The sequence below is a fragment of the Salvelinus alpinus genome, chromosome 2, assembly GCF_045679555.1.
Source record: "Salvelinus alpinus chromosome 2, SLU_Salpinus.1, whole genome shotgun sequence".
Taxonomy (NCBI): domain Eukaryota; kingdom Metazoa; phylum Chordata; class Actinopteri; order Salmoniformes; family Salmonidae; genus Salvelinus; species Salvelinus alpinus.
In genome coordinates this window covers 36154611-36168426 of record NC_092087.1, presented here as the reverse complement: position 1 = coordinate 36168426, position 13816 = coordinate 36154611, and the positions used below count along the sequence as shown (strand labels likewise).

Below are 13816 nucleotides of genomic sequence, written 5' to 3'. Positions count from 1 at the left end.
TGGCTATACATCCTCCCCACAGAAAGTTCCGGAGGTTTCATTTCGAGGGTGTGGCCTATGCGTTTCTGGTCCTGCTTTTCAGGCTCTCCCTATTGCCCCGCACCTTTTATATGGTGGTGGAGGCGACTTTGGCACCGATGCAGTGCCAGATCAGAGTATTGACCTTTCTGGATGATTGGCTGGTCGTAGCGGAGTCGAGGGAACAGGTGGAGCTCCACACTGCCACGCTGGTTTCTCATATTCTGGGGTTCATAGTGAGCCAAAAGAAAATGAGTTTGACTCCGGCTCAGTGCATTCAGTGTCTGGGTCTTGTTGTGGACTCGGTTCTGAATCATGCATCCGGCTCCGTCTGCCACAGTTTCAATTGGGGCACTCAGTGCCGTTTCGCTTGTGCCTGTGTTTATTGGGTCTGATGGCCCCTATGATGCCTCTGTGGTGCCTCCTGTGGTGCCTCTTGGACTTCTGTTGATGAGTCTGTTTCAGCTCTGGGTGATTGCTACACATCTGGACGCATCTCGCCACTGCCATTGGTTGCTCAAGGTATCCTCCTCGTGCCTAAAGGCGTTGACTCCTTGGACGGACCATCGACTGCTATTGCAGGGAGAGGGTCCGTTAGGAGGGTCTGTTGTTGATTCTGGTGGCACCCCGTTGGCCCAGACAACCCTGGTTCCCAGAGATCATACGTCTGTTGGGCGAGAACCCATGGAGGGTTCCGTGTCATCGGAATCTGTTGTCCCAGGTGCACGGGAAAGTTTGGTCCCCACGAACGCAGATATGGGATTTGTGGTTTTAGGCCCCTGAAGGTTGAATTTGACGGCTAGGGGTTTACCTTCGAACGTGAATACAACTATACAGTCGTCACGTGCACCCTCTACAAGAGGCTATACAAAACATAAGAACACCTTCTCTGTCCATAATATAGATTGACAAGGTGAATCCAGGTGAAAGCTATGATCCCTTATTGATGTCACTTGTGAAATCCACTTCAATCAGTGTAGATGAAGGGGAGGAGACAGGTTAAAGAAGTATTTTCAAGCCTTGAGGAAATTGAGACATGGATTGTGTATATGTGACATCCAGAGGGTGAATGGGCAAGACCAGAAATGTAAGAGCCTCCGAATGGGGTATGGTAGTAAGTGCCAGGTGCTCCAGTTTGTATTTCACACGGTTTTTCACACTCAACAGTTTCCTGTTTGTATCAAGAATGGTCCTCCACCCAAAGGACATCCAGCCAACTTGACACAACTATGTGAAGCATTGGAGTCAACATGGGCCAGCATCCCTGTAGAATGCTTTCGACACCTTGTGGAGTCCATGCCCCGATGAATTGAGGCTGCTCTGAGGGCAAAGCGGGGTGGGCGTGGGGGGGTAGGTGTCATGTAGGGATTGATGGCTCTACCCAGAGGTGTCATCCTCTGTTGGTGCGGCTGCTGAAAGGCGTGAGTCAGCTCAGAACAGTGTCTAAGCCTATGGCACCGACCTGGACACTTCAGGTGAATATGATTGGCAGTTGACTCCCCATAGTATGTTATACCTCATTCCCTCCTTCAGAGAACTGTAGTTATATTCATAACTGTACGTTTTTCTGATCGCATGACATGTGCTCTACTCATCATTCCACCAAGACCCCGAGCACACCATAACTCCACTTCCTTGACAAAGCGAGAGTACTATGTTGTAGAAAAACACTAAATGGACGATTATAGTTGTGTGTGTCATCATGAGTGGATTGACAGCCTATAGCTTCAGTGTTTATTCTTACATGTTTAAGGGATTTCCCACAAGCAGATCCTACAGCTTTTCCTATAAGATTTGAAATTAAGTTTTATCCTGTTGGATAATATTTCCAAATATGATTGAGTAAATCGTCTTAAATCCCTCTAGTTTGACAACAGTGACTTCTAAAACATAAAAGTTGACTAATACTGGGGTATAAGGTCATTGGTCATTCGAGGATAGGCATAATTTGGCATTAGCTTTTCATTTTCAGATTATATTTGTCTTTCTTTAAAACTAGAATCCGCAGTTTAAACAATAACAAAGACAACACCACGTCTCTGTTGGTAAAAGGCAATCGGTCTGGGGAAATGTACCCACTCTCAAATTCATAGACAGAGCTATGGATGCAAGGACTGACCATCCATGATATCAAAATTATTTGAGGATATAGTGTTTATTTACATTTACTTTGTTTACAAACATTGGAGTAAAACCAGCGTATATTTTGGGTTCTGGTGGCATTGACAGTTGAACTAAGCTCACGAGGCATTTATATATAAGTGATATATTCTTCAAGAATCAATAGGTATATAACATTAATTTATATGTCCAAAATGGATGTAGCAACTGCAGATTGACCCTTTAACTCTGTAACTCTTCTTTCTATCTTTGTTTACCGCCACTGAGAGGGCTGGACATTTGAAAAAAGATCGAAATCCCCTTTTATCCTGTAATTATATGTCATAGTAAAACCATTCTTTGTTTTATGCTCTTTCTCTTCTGCTCACATCCCTCTCTCTCACTTTGAGATGGCACAGTCTGTGTTCTGTTGGCATGGTTACAGAGGGGGCTTGCGCTGCCAGGCTGCTAAAGAATGGCCTGTCTGAAGTCGTTACTCTATTTAGAGTTATGTCTTTATAAATTACACCCTCCCTATCCTCCTCCTCCTCTCCCTCCTCATCCTCCTCTCCTACCCCAGATAGGTGACCCATACTACCATATCATGAGTGCAGATGTAGGGTTGCTTAGGACGCGCGTGTTCTTTTTTAGAAAGATGACAGTATCTAGGTGGGGGCGGTAATGAGTAATGATACAATTTTTGATTAACATGGTGTGGTAAAACAATAGTAGGACATCCATGTGAACATCTACTGATCTACATACTAAGTATTACACATTTCTATCTTGCTCTATTTCTTAAAGACAGTTATGATTGGACGAACTAACATAAGAGGTTCAAATAGAGTTTTCTCCAGGTCTAGTGTGTGTGGCTGTATCAGCAGTGTTGAACAGAAAAACTACCAGGTTTAGTGTGTATGGCTGTATCAGCATTGTTCAAAAGAACGAGTATCTGGTCTAGGGGGTATGTGTGTGTGTGGGTGTATGAGGAGTGTTCCTGAGGTTCCCTGTCCCGTCAGTAAAGAGCAGCTCAGGAAGCGCCCATTCAGAAACATCCTGCCAGGAAACTGCTCTCTCAATAGCAGGGTCTGGGAGGACCAGGCCATCGATATAGCGCAAACAGAACAGAACTGCTGCTTCTCCTTTTCACATTTACATGGCAGAAGATAGTGCATAGTTGTGTAGTCATAATGACAAGTGCAGTGACCATGTTAAAATTAGAGCAAATTGTGATTGAAAATTCTGTTAAAGAATGGTATTTTTTGCCTAAAAACCCCATTGCTTGTTCTGTCAGTTGTATATCTATAGGTTTGTGCTGGTGAGTGTCCTACCCTCCCACCAAACAGGAAGTGACATTTACCAGAAACAGGTGGCGTGGCTGTCTGAACTTCCTGCTGACCTTCATCAGAGTGCCCTCCTTCACAAACACCTGAGAACACACACACACACACACACACACACACACACACACACACACACACACACACACACACACACACACACACACACACACACACACACACACACACACACACACACACACACACACACACACACACACACACACACACACACACACACACACACACACACACACACACACACACACAGGGTCAGACATAGGGTTGCAAAATTCCTGGTCGAAGGAATCCCGTAATTCATAGAAAAAAAGCAGGAAATCCAGAATCCTCCAACCAGGATTTCTGGAAAACCAGGGAATTTATTAAACATTTATTTATTTATTTTTGGAGAATTTTATAACTCTAATTCGACAAAGTAGATTAAATAGCAATTGGGGCAGTCAGTGTTCCACGTATGGGAAGTATTCGGCAGTTTTAACATTGAGAAGAAAGTTGGAGAGAGGGCTTTTAAAGAGTCCTTTAAGAGTGTGTGCCTGCTCTACTCCACCCCACCTAGACACAAAGAGAGGGCCAGGGGATTCCCAGCTGACTGGTTATATAAAGGGCGACACGGGTGGGATGGAGAGGTGGAGGGTGCCTGGAGCCCTGGGTAGAAACAATGGTGTTATCAGGCAGGACGGAGCTCACCCTGCCAGGCTGGAGCAGATCCCTCTGGCCTCGAACACTGTACTCTATGTTGACCAGACGCAGCAGGTTCTCCTGAGAGAGAGAGGGAGAGAGGGGGGGAGGAAGGGCGAGAGAGCTTGTATGAGAGATTATGCCAACATTCCATGTTAAACAATAACAATAACTAAAAGATAAAACATTGTGCATCCCACAACACTGACTGTACACGCTAACACACACACAGGCAGACAGGCAGGCAAATAGGCAGATAGACAGGCAGGAATGTACGCAAGCACTCACGCACACATACTGTTCACACACCATGTTGGAGGAACTGTCACAAACACTCGTCTTCGTACTTGAAACTCACCCCATGTTTCAAACTGTCATTGGCTTGATCCGCAACGTCTGATACTATCACCAGTGCGGCTGAGAGAGAAGAGACAGTGAAAACAGAGAAGTAAAGGGGTGTTAAAACAAAAATCAAAACGTACAGAGAACCAGAGAGGGACAGAGACCATTCTCATCTTTCATGACGTGTACATGTTCCACCCTTTTATCTAAGAAAATGTAGCCTATTTCGGAACAAAGTAGCCATTTTCATTCGCTATAGAAATACATAAAAACGTAAATTTATTTTTCAAGCGCCAACATCCCTTTTGAAAACGTTGACAAAATGCACTCATTCATTAACACAAATGTAGCCTATAGAACGGAGGTGTAGCCTGGTAAAAAAAACTGAAAGAATCTCCATAATAACGGACGAATCCACTGACACACAAGACCATATTTTGTAGGAGAGCTGGGTGAAGACAAAGTTGTTCTGGCTGATACAGTGTATTTGCAGGCAGTGTACTATTCAACAGTGTCAGTACATCAAGGGGGAAATTGTGATGTAGATATTTGGGGGGACGAGGGGAGTTTTCAGGGGTATATGGAGGTGTATTTTCAAAAAAAATATTTTGTATTATTATTATTATTAGGGAAAACATATAATTTTTTTGGGGGGGGGCAGCTAACTTCCTTGATTTCACAACATTTGCTATATTAAAAAAATGAGTCCGAATTTATTTTCTGCAATTCTACACATTTTGCCATGGGGCAGAGAGAAAAATGTGCAATTCATGTCATGCTATTCTTCATATTTTGCCATGAGGATGAGAGAACATTTTGCAGTTTCAAAGCTAATTTCCTGTTACTCTACACATTTTTCCATGAGGCTGAGAGAACATTTTGTTTTAAAGTAACTGTCCAGTGAAAATCTCACTTTTAAAAGTTCATATTCTGTTAACTCATCCAAATAATGTTGTTAACTCATCCTATACTGGTATTTGTGGCCAAAGCATAAATTGGAGGAAAAATAAATAAAAAATCACCTCAAACTTGTATCTCAAACAGACCATTTAAAAAATGCTTGATATTTCCTCATATAGGATGATGTCGTCCTCCTGAGGAGGATGAGCTGGCCAATCAGTGTTCTACTCGCATTAATATTTTTTATGACCTGTATATGCCCACACCATTCTGATGTTGTAATTTATTATCAGTCATATTTAATAGAAATCTGGAAACACTGGACATTTAATAAATGTTTTATATATTTTTTACCCCTTTTTCATGATATCCAATTGGTAGTTACAGTCTTGTCCCCTTAACCTGGAAGACAGCCGCACCAATGTCTCGGACGAAACACCGTACAACTAGCGACCGTGTCAGCGTGCATGTGTCCGGCCCGCCACAGGAGTTGCTAGAGCACGATGGGATAAGGACATCCCGGCCGGCCAAACCCTCCCCTAACCCGGACGATGCTGGGCCAATTGTGCGCCGCCTCATGGGTCTCCTGGTCGCGGACAGCAGCGACAGAGCCAGGGATCGAACCCGGTTGTCTAGTGACGCCTCAAGCACTGCGATGCAGTGCCTTAGACCGCTGCGACACTCGGGAGGCATTGGACACATACTTTAAAGATAAACTTTGGCCAAAAACGCAAAAATAACTTTCAACTGTATAACTGATCAATGCACCATCATACCAGGTCATTTAATGTTTAAAAAAAAATTATGAATAAGATATTTGACTACAGAAGTACAATTTCTTACCAATCTCTACAGCTTCTGTCCAAAAACAAATCATGTGAAATGACGTCAACACATACTGCAGGAGTTACTGGCTAGCTACAAGTGGCTAGTTTAGTTAACAAACTAGCTACGTCGGTCATGGTGCGCATGACCAGAATGACACCAGAATGATAAGTTGGACCGTTGTTCGTGCCCAATGTCGACCGTTAAAGCTAATTTCCTGCAATTCTACACATTTTGCCATTGCTTATGATGTGTTCATATGCTATCTGGGGGGGCCATATTTTTAAAGAAATTATTGAGGGGGATGAATTGACCTGTTCTGAATATATCCTCCGTGGCAATTTCGCCTATGCGATTACCTGTGCTTTTACACATGCTTTGTGAAGGTGGAGAAGCATTTCTCTCCAAATACTGTGGTCTTAACAGAATTGTTAACAGAACAGCACCCTCCGGTACTCCATGTTCACCCATGACTGCATGGCCACGCACGCCTTCAACTCAATCATCAAGTTTGCAGACCATACAACAGTAGTAGGCCTCATTAACAACAATGACGAGACAGCCTACAGGGGGAGGTGAGAGCCAGGAAAATAACCTCTCACCCAACGTCAACAAAACAAAGGAGCTTATCGTGGACTTCAGGAAATGGCAGGGGGGGCACCCCCCTATCCACATCGAGGGGACCGCAGTGGAGAAGGTGGAAAGCTTCAAGTTCCTCGGCGTACACATCACTGACACACTGAAATGGTCCACCCACACAGACAGTGGGGTGAAGAAGGCGCAACAGTGCCTCTTCAACCTCAGGAGGATGAAGAAATTTTGCTTGGCAGCTAAAACCCTCAAACTTTTACAGATGCACAATTGAGAGCATTCTGTCAGGCTGTATCACCGCTTGGTACGGCAACTGCACCGCCTGCAACCGCAGGGCTCTCCAGAGGGTGGTGCGGTCTACCCAACGCATCACTGTGGGAAAACTACCTGCCCTCCATGACACCTACAGCACCCGATGTCACAGGAAGGCCAAAAAGATCATCAGGGACAACAACCACCTGAGCCACTGCCTGTTCACCCCGGTATCATCCAGAAGGCGAGGTCAGTACAGCTGCATCAAAGCTGGGACCGAGAGACTGAAAAACAGGTTCTATCTCAAGGCCATCAGACTGTTAAATAGCCATCACTAGCACATTAGAGGCTGCTGCCCTATATACATAGACTTGAAATCACTGGCCACTTTAATAATGGAAGACTTGTCACTTTAATAATGTTTACATATTTTTCATTACTCATCTCATATGTCTATACTGTATTCTTTTCCATTCTACTGTATCTTAGTCTATGCCGCACATTACTCGTCCAAATATTGATATATTTTTAATTCCATTCCTTTACTTTAGATTTGTGTGTATTATTGTGAAATATTTTTCACAACGTATTCGTTAGGAAATCTAAATTGTCTTGGGTAGAAGCCTTCTTCTGAGACACCGTAATGTAATGTATTATTATTTCAGATGGCTGTCTATCCTGTCTTTCCGTTTATAATCTAATGCTAAATTGCAGGTTTTACAGAATATATTGTTGTAATCTGCAAAGATCTTCCCAGCGGGGTATTGGCACGCTTATTTTTCAAGTGATATTCTGATTTTGAATGTTTGATATTTTCTGGTTGGATTCATAGTCTCTCTCATAGTCTATCCCCTTTAACTGTACTAATTGCCCCATTTTTATAACCGCCGATGATCAAAGATTGAGTCTGTTGGAGAGGATCAGCTTGAGAATAGTGAGGTGTAGAATCACTGATCTACAAATAGTATTCCCTGCCAAATAATAGGCTTTGTGCAATTAAGATCCGTAGAGCTACGCCTCCATTGGCTTGGGCGACACCCCCACCACGGTACCAGAAATTGAATGACTGATTGATTGGAGACAGTTTGAGTCAATTAAAGAGCATTTCCTAGGATGTTTTGCCGACAGCAAATCAAGTGGATACCACTGGAAATACCAGTAAAATAAATAAAAAAAATTAAAAAACAACCTAAACACCTGATATCTGTATTGTCATAAACAAATTTTAAATCAAATCAAATGTAATTTGTCACATGCGCCAAATATAACAGGTATAGACCTTCACATGTGAAATGCTTACTTACAAGCCCTTAACAATGCAGTTCAAGCAATAGAGTTAATACAATATTTACTAAATAAACTATAGTAAAAAATAAAAATCACAAGGTAACAAAAGAAATGTACATAACAATAACAAGGCTATATACAGGGGGTACCGGTACCGAGTCAATGTGCGGGGGTACAGGTTAATCGAGGTAATTTGTAAAGTGACTATGCATAGATAATAAAAAGTGAGTAGCAGCAGTGTAAAAACAAAAGGAGGGGGGTTCAATGTAAATAGTCCAGGTGGCCATTTGATTAGTTTAGTTATTCAGCAGTCTTATGGCTTGGGGGTAGAAGCTGTTAAGGAGCCTTTTGGTCCTAGACTTGGCGCTCCAGTACTGCTTGCCATGCAGTAGCAGAGAGAACAGTCTATGACTTAGGTGACTGGAGTCTCTTGACAATTTTTTGGGCCTTCCTCTGACACCAACTTATATAGGTCCTGGATGTCAGGAAGCTTGGCCCTAGTGATGTACTGGGCCATATGCACTACCCTCTGTAGCGCCTTCCGGTCAGATGCTGAGCAGTTGCCATACCAGGCAGTAATACAACCGGTCAGGATGATCTCGATGGTGCAGCTGTAGAACTTTTTGAGGATCTGGGGACCCATGGCAAATCTTTTCAGTCTCCTCAGGGGAAAAAGGTGTTGTTGTGCCCTCTTCACAACTGGCTTGGTGTGTTTGGACCATGATAATTTGTTGGTGATGTGGACAACAAGGAACATAAAACTCTATAAACATTTTACTGATAACATTCACCAACGGTAGTAACACACTTGAGAAAGTCCACAGAATTGAAAAATAATGAATTCAACAACCATGTCTCTGTCACTAACAAATACAGTCATGGGTGGTAACTTTACAATTCACTCTAAAAGGCAATTAGATTGGAGGCGTGGCTTACTGGGGGCGTGGTTTTCAACTAGTTATTTTTGGCTACCCGTGAGTGGAAGTGTTGTAGCAGTTTATGTGGTCTATGGTTGTGTTAATTAAAGATTGAGTATGTCTGCTGCTAATTATGATGACTTTGTAAATGCTTTCATAAAAGCAAACTAAATATTGTTGTGTTGTCCTTATTCCAACACTGAAATACAAACCTTGGGGTGTAATAATAAAAAATACTATATGAGATGTTATTGCACAACACTGAAAGTGTTAATTCCCTAACACTGATAAAGTGTAACAGCATCAGCACTAAGCACAGTGTTATTTAACACTTAAAAGTGTGGACCTGATTAACACTGGAGAATTTGCTGTGCACAGACACACACAGACCAGAGGGGCCAAAGATAGCACAGTAGCTACCCACTCGTGAATTACATATACAGTACACAGAGACAAGACAGCCAAAATGTCTCCCTAGTGATTTACCCATACACAAAGAAAAACATAGGGTAAAATGGCTCCCCTGTGAGTTACTCAAAATGGCAAATGAGCCCAAATAAATCCCTTATAAACACATACAAACAGAACCGACATGGCCCTCTGTGAATAATGCAATACAGACTAAGGAGGTATTATAAACTGGGTGGTTCAAGCCCTGGATGGTGATTGGCTGACAGCAGTGGTATATCAGACCGTATACCACGGGTATGAAAAAACATGTATTTTTACTACTCTAATTACTTTTGTAACCAGTTTATAATAGCAATAAGGCACCTCAGGGTTTGTGGTTTATGGCCAACATACCACAGCTAAGGGCTGTATCCATGTACTCTGCGTTGCGTCATGCATAAGAACAGCCCTTAGCCATGGTATATTGGCCATATACCACACCTCCTCGGGACGTATTGCTTAACTATACCATGGCTAGTGCTTATAGCAGAGCTCCACTGTACCTTGTGTATCTTCGTATTCTTTGGAGTCTGGGGAGAGGTTGTTCAGGTAATCTGGAGGATGAGGAAAACAAACAGCAGCAATTGAGAAAAGATACATGGCCATTGATTGAACCACAGGAAGATGAGACAGAATGAGATCATTTTCATCATATACAATTTTTATGTATAAATGTTTTGATATACAGTACCAGTCAGAAGTTTGGACACACCTACACATTCAAGGGTTTTTCTTTTTTTAAATATATTTAACCTACTCTGCGTCTCACAAAGACACGGCGGTTGGAACCAAAAATCTCAAATTTGGACTCCACCAGATTTCCACCAGTCTAATGTCCATTGCTCGTGTTTCTTGGCACAATAATATTATTGGTGTTCTTTAGTAGTGGTTTCTATGCAGCAATTAGACCATGAAGGCCTGATTCACACAGTCTCCTCTGAACAGTTGATGTTGAGATTTGTCTGTTACTTGAACTCTGTGAAGCATTTATTTGGGCTGCAATCTGAGGTGCAGTTAACTCTAATGACCGTATCCTCTGCAGCAGAGGTAACTCTGGGTCTTCTTTTCCTTTGGTGGTCCTCCTGAGAGCCAGTTTCATCATAGCGCTTGATGGTTTTTGCGAATGCACTTGAAGAAACTTGAAAAGTTCTTGAAATTTTCCGGATTGACTGACCTTCACGTCTTAAAGTAATGATGGACTGTCATTTCTCTTTGCATATTTAATCTCAATTATAACATTTACTTTGATTTGTTTAACAGTTTTTTGGTTACTACATAATTCCATTTGTTATTTTATAGTTTTGATGTCTTCACTATTATTCTACAATGTAGAAAATAGTCAAAATAAAGAAAAACCCTGGAATGAGTAGGTGTGTCCAAACTTTTGACTGGTACTGTACATAATCAAAAATGATTCACACGCACACGCACACGCACACACTTACCGTTGAGGAGCATGCAGTATTGAGCCACCCGTACGATGACCTGCAGAAGCTGGTGTTTGAGAGAGACATTGTCTCCTGCCGGACTCTGCTGCTGGGAAAAACAGACAGACATGTTACTGATAGCCTACAATTAACACAAAGCTATTTCCTATATCCATATCTTTCCAAAAAGTCTTCACTGTTACAGTAAGAGAAAGGTTGACCAAATTATGAGCTTTTGCACCGACAGATGAGTAGACAGACAGAGAAAATAAAAAGCAAGGGAGAAAATGAGCGGGTGGGAGGAGGACAGAGCTGTGTAAATTGCACTCCACACTCTTAAAAGTAAAGGTGCCTGGAAGAACCTTTTGGGTTGCCATACCGGCGGAACCTTTCCATTTTACAAAGGTTCCTTGTACAACCCCTCTGAAAAGGATCCTCGAGGAACCCCTGTGTAAAGGTTTGAACCTTTCTGTGATGGGAGGTGTTCAATGTTGAACCTTTTTACAGGCCATGAACAGTCAAAATCATGAAATGTAATGATATTTGGATGAAACCAGATCAAAGTATGAAAAATGACTGACTGTTGCTTCTACATAATGTTTCTGGTCCACTTCCACATGTCAAACACATGGATTCAGGAGGCGGGATTGTTAAGGGGATAAGGTGATGTAACCCTAACTCAAAAATGTGAAAACACCAATGGTAACATGATATTCTCTTACCCAATTCAAATAAGTACCACCTTGTAACCAACATCAGAGAAGGCGTGTTTGCAGAGGGGTGGGGCTTATATAGCTAGATCGCTACTCTACTGGTGCCATAAAATGTCTGTAGGGTGTCAGAAAATATAATTAAAAGTTTACCCTATTCATATATGGCAAAGATACATATGTTTCCCCTTTCATCTGTGTTTGGTGTTAGCTAGTTACAGGCTAGCTAGGTCTCCAGCCAGCATGGAACAAAAGGGGAGGAGGGTCATTCAAAACTCTGACGGAGTTGTCATGTCAACACATCCGTCAGTGATGTGAACCACATCCGAAGACACATACCAAACAGGAGATATATATATAAAAAAATTGCTTTGTGTATTGCCAAACTTGCTTGAGATTATTTTACTGCAACACTGCATCCAAGTTTCTTGACATAGGCATCTCAAAGAGCTGTGAGTCAAGGTGAGCTCATGAATAAAAGCTCCCCGCCCACTAAGGCTGTCTTTTCAAACTTCCTGGTACTTAGCGATGAGAGAAAAAGTACTTTTTCACAAAAACATAATGGGTGATATTTTAGTCAGTCAAAAAGGCTATTTACAGTTGAAGACAGAAGTTTACATACACCTTAGCCAAATATATTTAAACTCAGTTTTTCACAATTCCTGACATTTAATCCTAGTAAAAATCCCCTGTCTTAGGTCAGTTAGGATCACCACTTTATTTTAAGAATGTGAAATGTCAGAGTAATAATAGAGAGAATGATTTCAGCTTTTATATCTTTAATCACATTCCCAGTGGGTCAGAAGTTTACATACACTCAATTAGTATTTGGTAGCATTGCCTTTAAATTGTTTAACTTGGGTCAAACGTTTTGGGTAGCCTTCCACAAGCTTCTGACAATATGTTGGGTGAAGTTTGGCCCATTCCTCCTGACAGAGCTGGTGTAACTGAGTCAGGTTTGTAGGCCTCCTTGCTCGCACACGCTTTTTCAGTTCTGCCCACACATTTTTTATAGGATGAGGTCAGGGCTTTGTGATGGCCACTCCAATACCTTGACTTTGTGGTCCTTTAGCCATTTTCCACAACGTTGGAAGTATGCTTGGGGTCATTGTCCATTTGGAAGACCCATTTGTGACCAACCTTTAACTTCCTGACTGATGTCTTGAGATGTTGCTTCAACATATCCACATACTTTTCCTGCCTCATGATGCCATCTATTTTGTGAAGTGCACCAGTCCCTCCTGCAGCAAAGCACCCCCACAATATGATGCTGCCACCCCCGTGCTTCACGGTTGGGATGGTGTTCTTCAGCTTGCAAGCCTCCCCCTTTTCCTCCAAACATAACATTGGTCATTATGGCCAAACAGTTCCATTTTTGTTTCATCAGACCAGAGGACATTTCTCCAAAAAGTACGATCTTTGTCCCCATGTGCAGTTGCAAACCGTAGTCTGTCTTTTTTATGGCGGTTTTGGAGCAGTGGCTTCTTCCTTGCTGAGTGGTCTTTAAGGTTATGTCGATATAGGATTTGTATTACTGTGGATATAGATACTTTTGTACCTGTTTCCTCCAGCATCTTCACATGGTCCTTTGCTGTTGTTCTGAGATTGATTTGCACTTTTCGCACCAAAGTACGTTCATCTCTAGGAGACAGAACGCGTCTCCTTCCTGAGCGGTATGACGGCTGCGTGGTCCCATGGTGTTTATACTTGCGTACTATTGTTTGTACAGATGAACATGGTACCTTCAGGCATTTGGAAATTGCTCCCAAGGATGAACCAGACTTGTGGAGGTCTACAATTTTTTTCTGAGGTCTTGGCTGACTTCTTTAGATTTTCCCATGATGTCAAGCAAAGAAGCACTGAGTTTGAAGGTAGGCCTTGAAATACATCCACAGGTACACCTCCAATTGACTAAAATTATATCAATTAGCCTATCAGAAGCTTCTAAAGCCATGACA

At 42.3% G+C, this 13816-nt stretch overlaps 1 protein-coding gene across 4 annotated transcripts in view; it reads right to left on the bottom strand.

Annotated features, from left to right (window-relative positions):
• LOC139559922 (FYVE, RhoGEF and PH domain-containing protein 5-like) overlaps positions 1 to 13816 on the bottom strand; it is a 62871-nt gene that overhangs the window by 16546 nt on the left and 32509 nt on the right. For 3 of the 4 annotated variants that reach the window (XM_071376390.1, XM_071376406.1, XM_071376416.1), the window contains 5 exons: positions 11167 to 11257; positions 10225 to 10275; positions 4516 to 4574; positions 4167 to 4238; positions 3479 to 3547 (listed from right to left, as the gene is read on the bottom strand). In XM_071376390.1, coding sequence (XP_071232491.1) covers positions 3479 to 3547; positions 4167 to 4238; positions 4516 to 4574; positions 10225 to 10275; positions 11167 to 11257 — 342 coding nt within the window. The remainder of the gene's footprint in view (positions 1 to 3478; positions 3548 to 4166; positions 4239 to 4515; positions 4575 to 10224; positions 10276 to 11166; positions 11258 to 13816) is intronic. The other variant, XM_071376398.1, reaches the window with a different exon arrangement.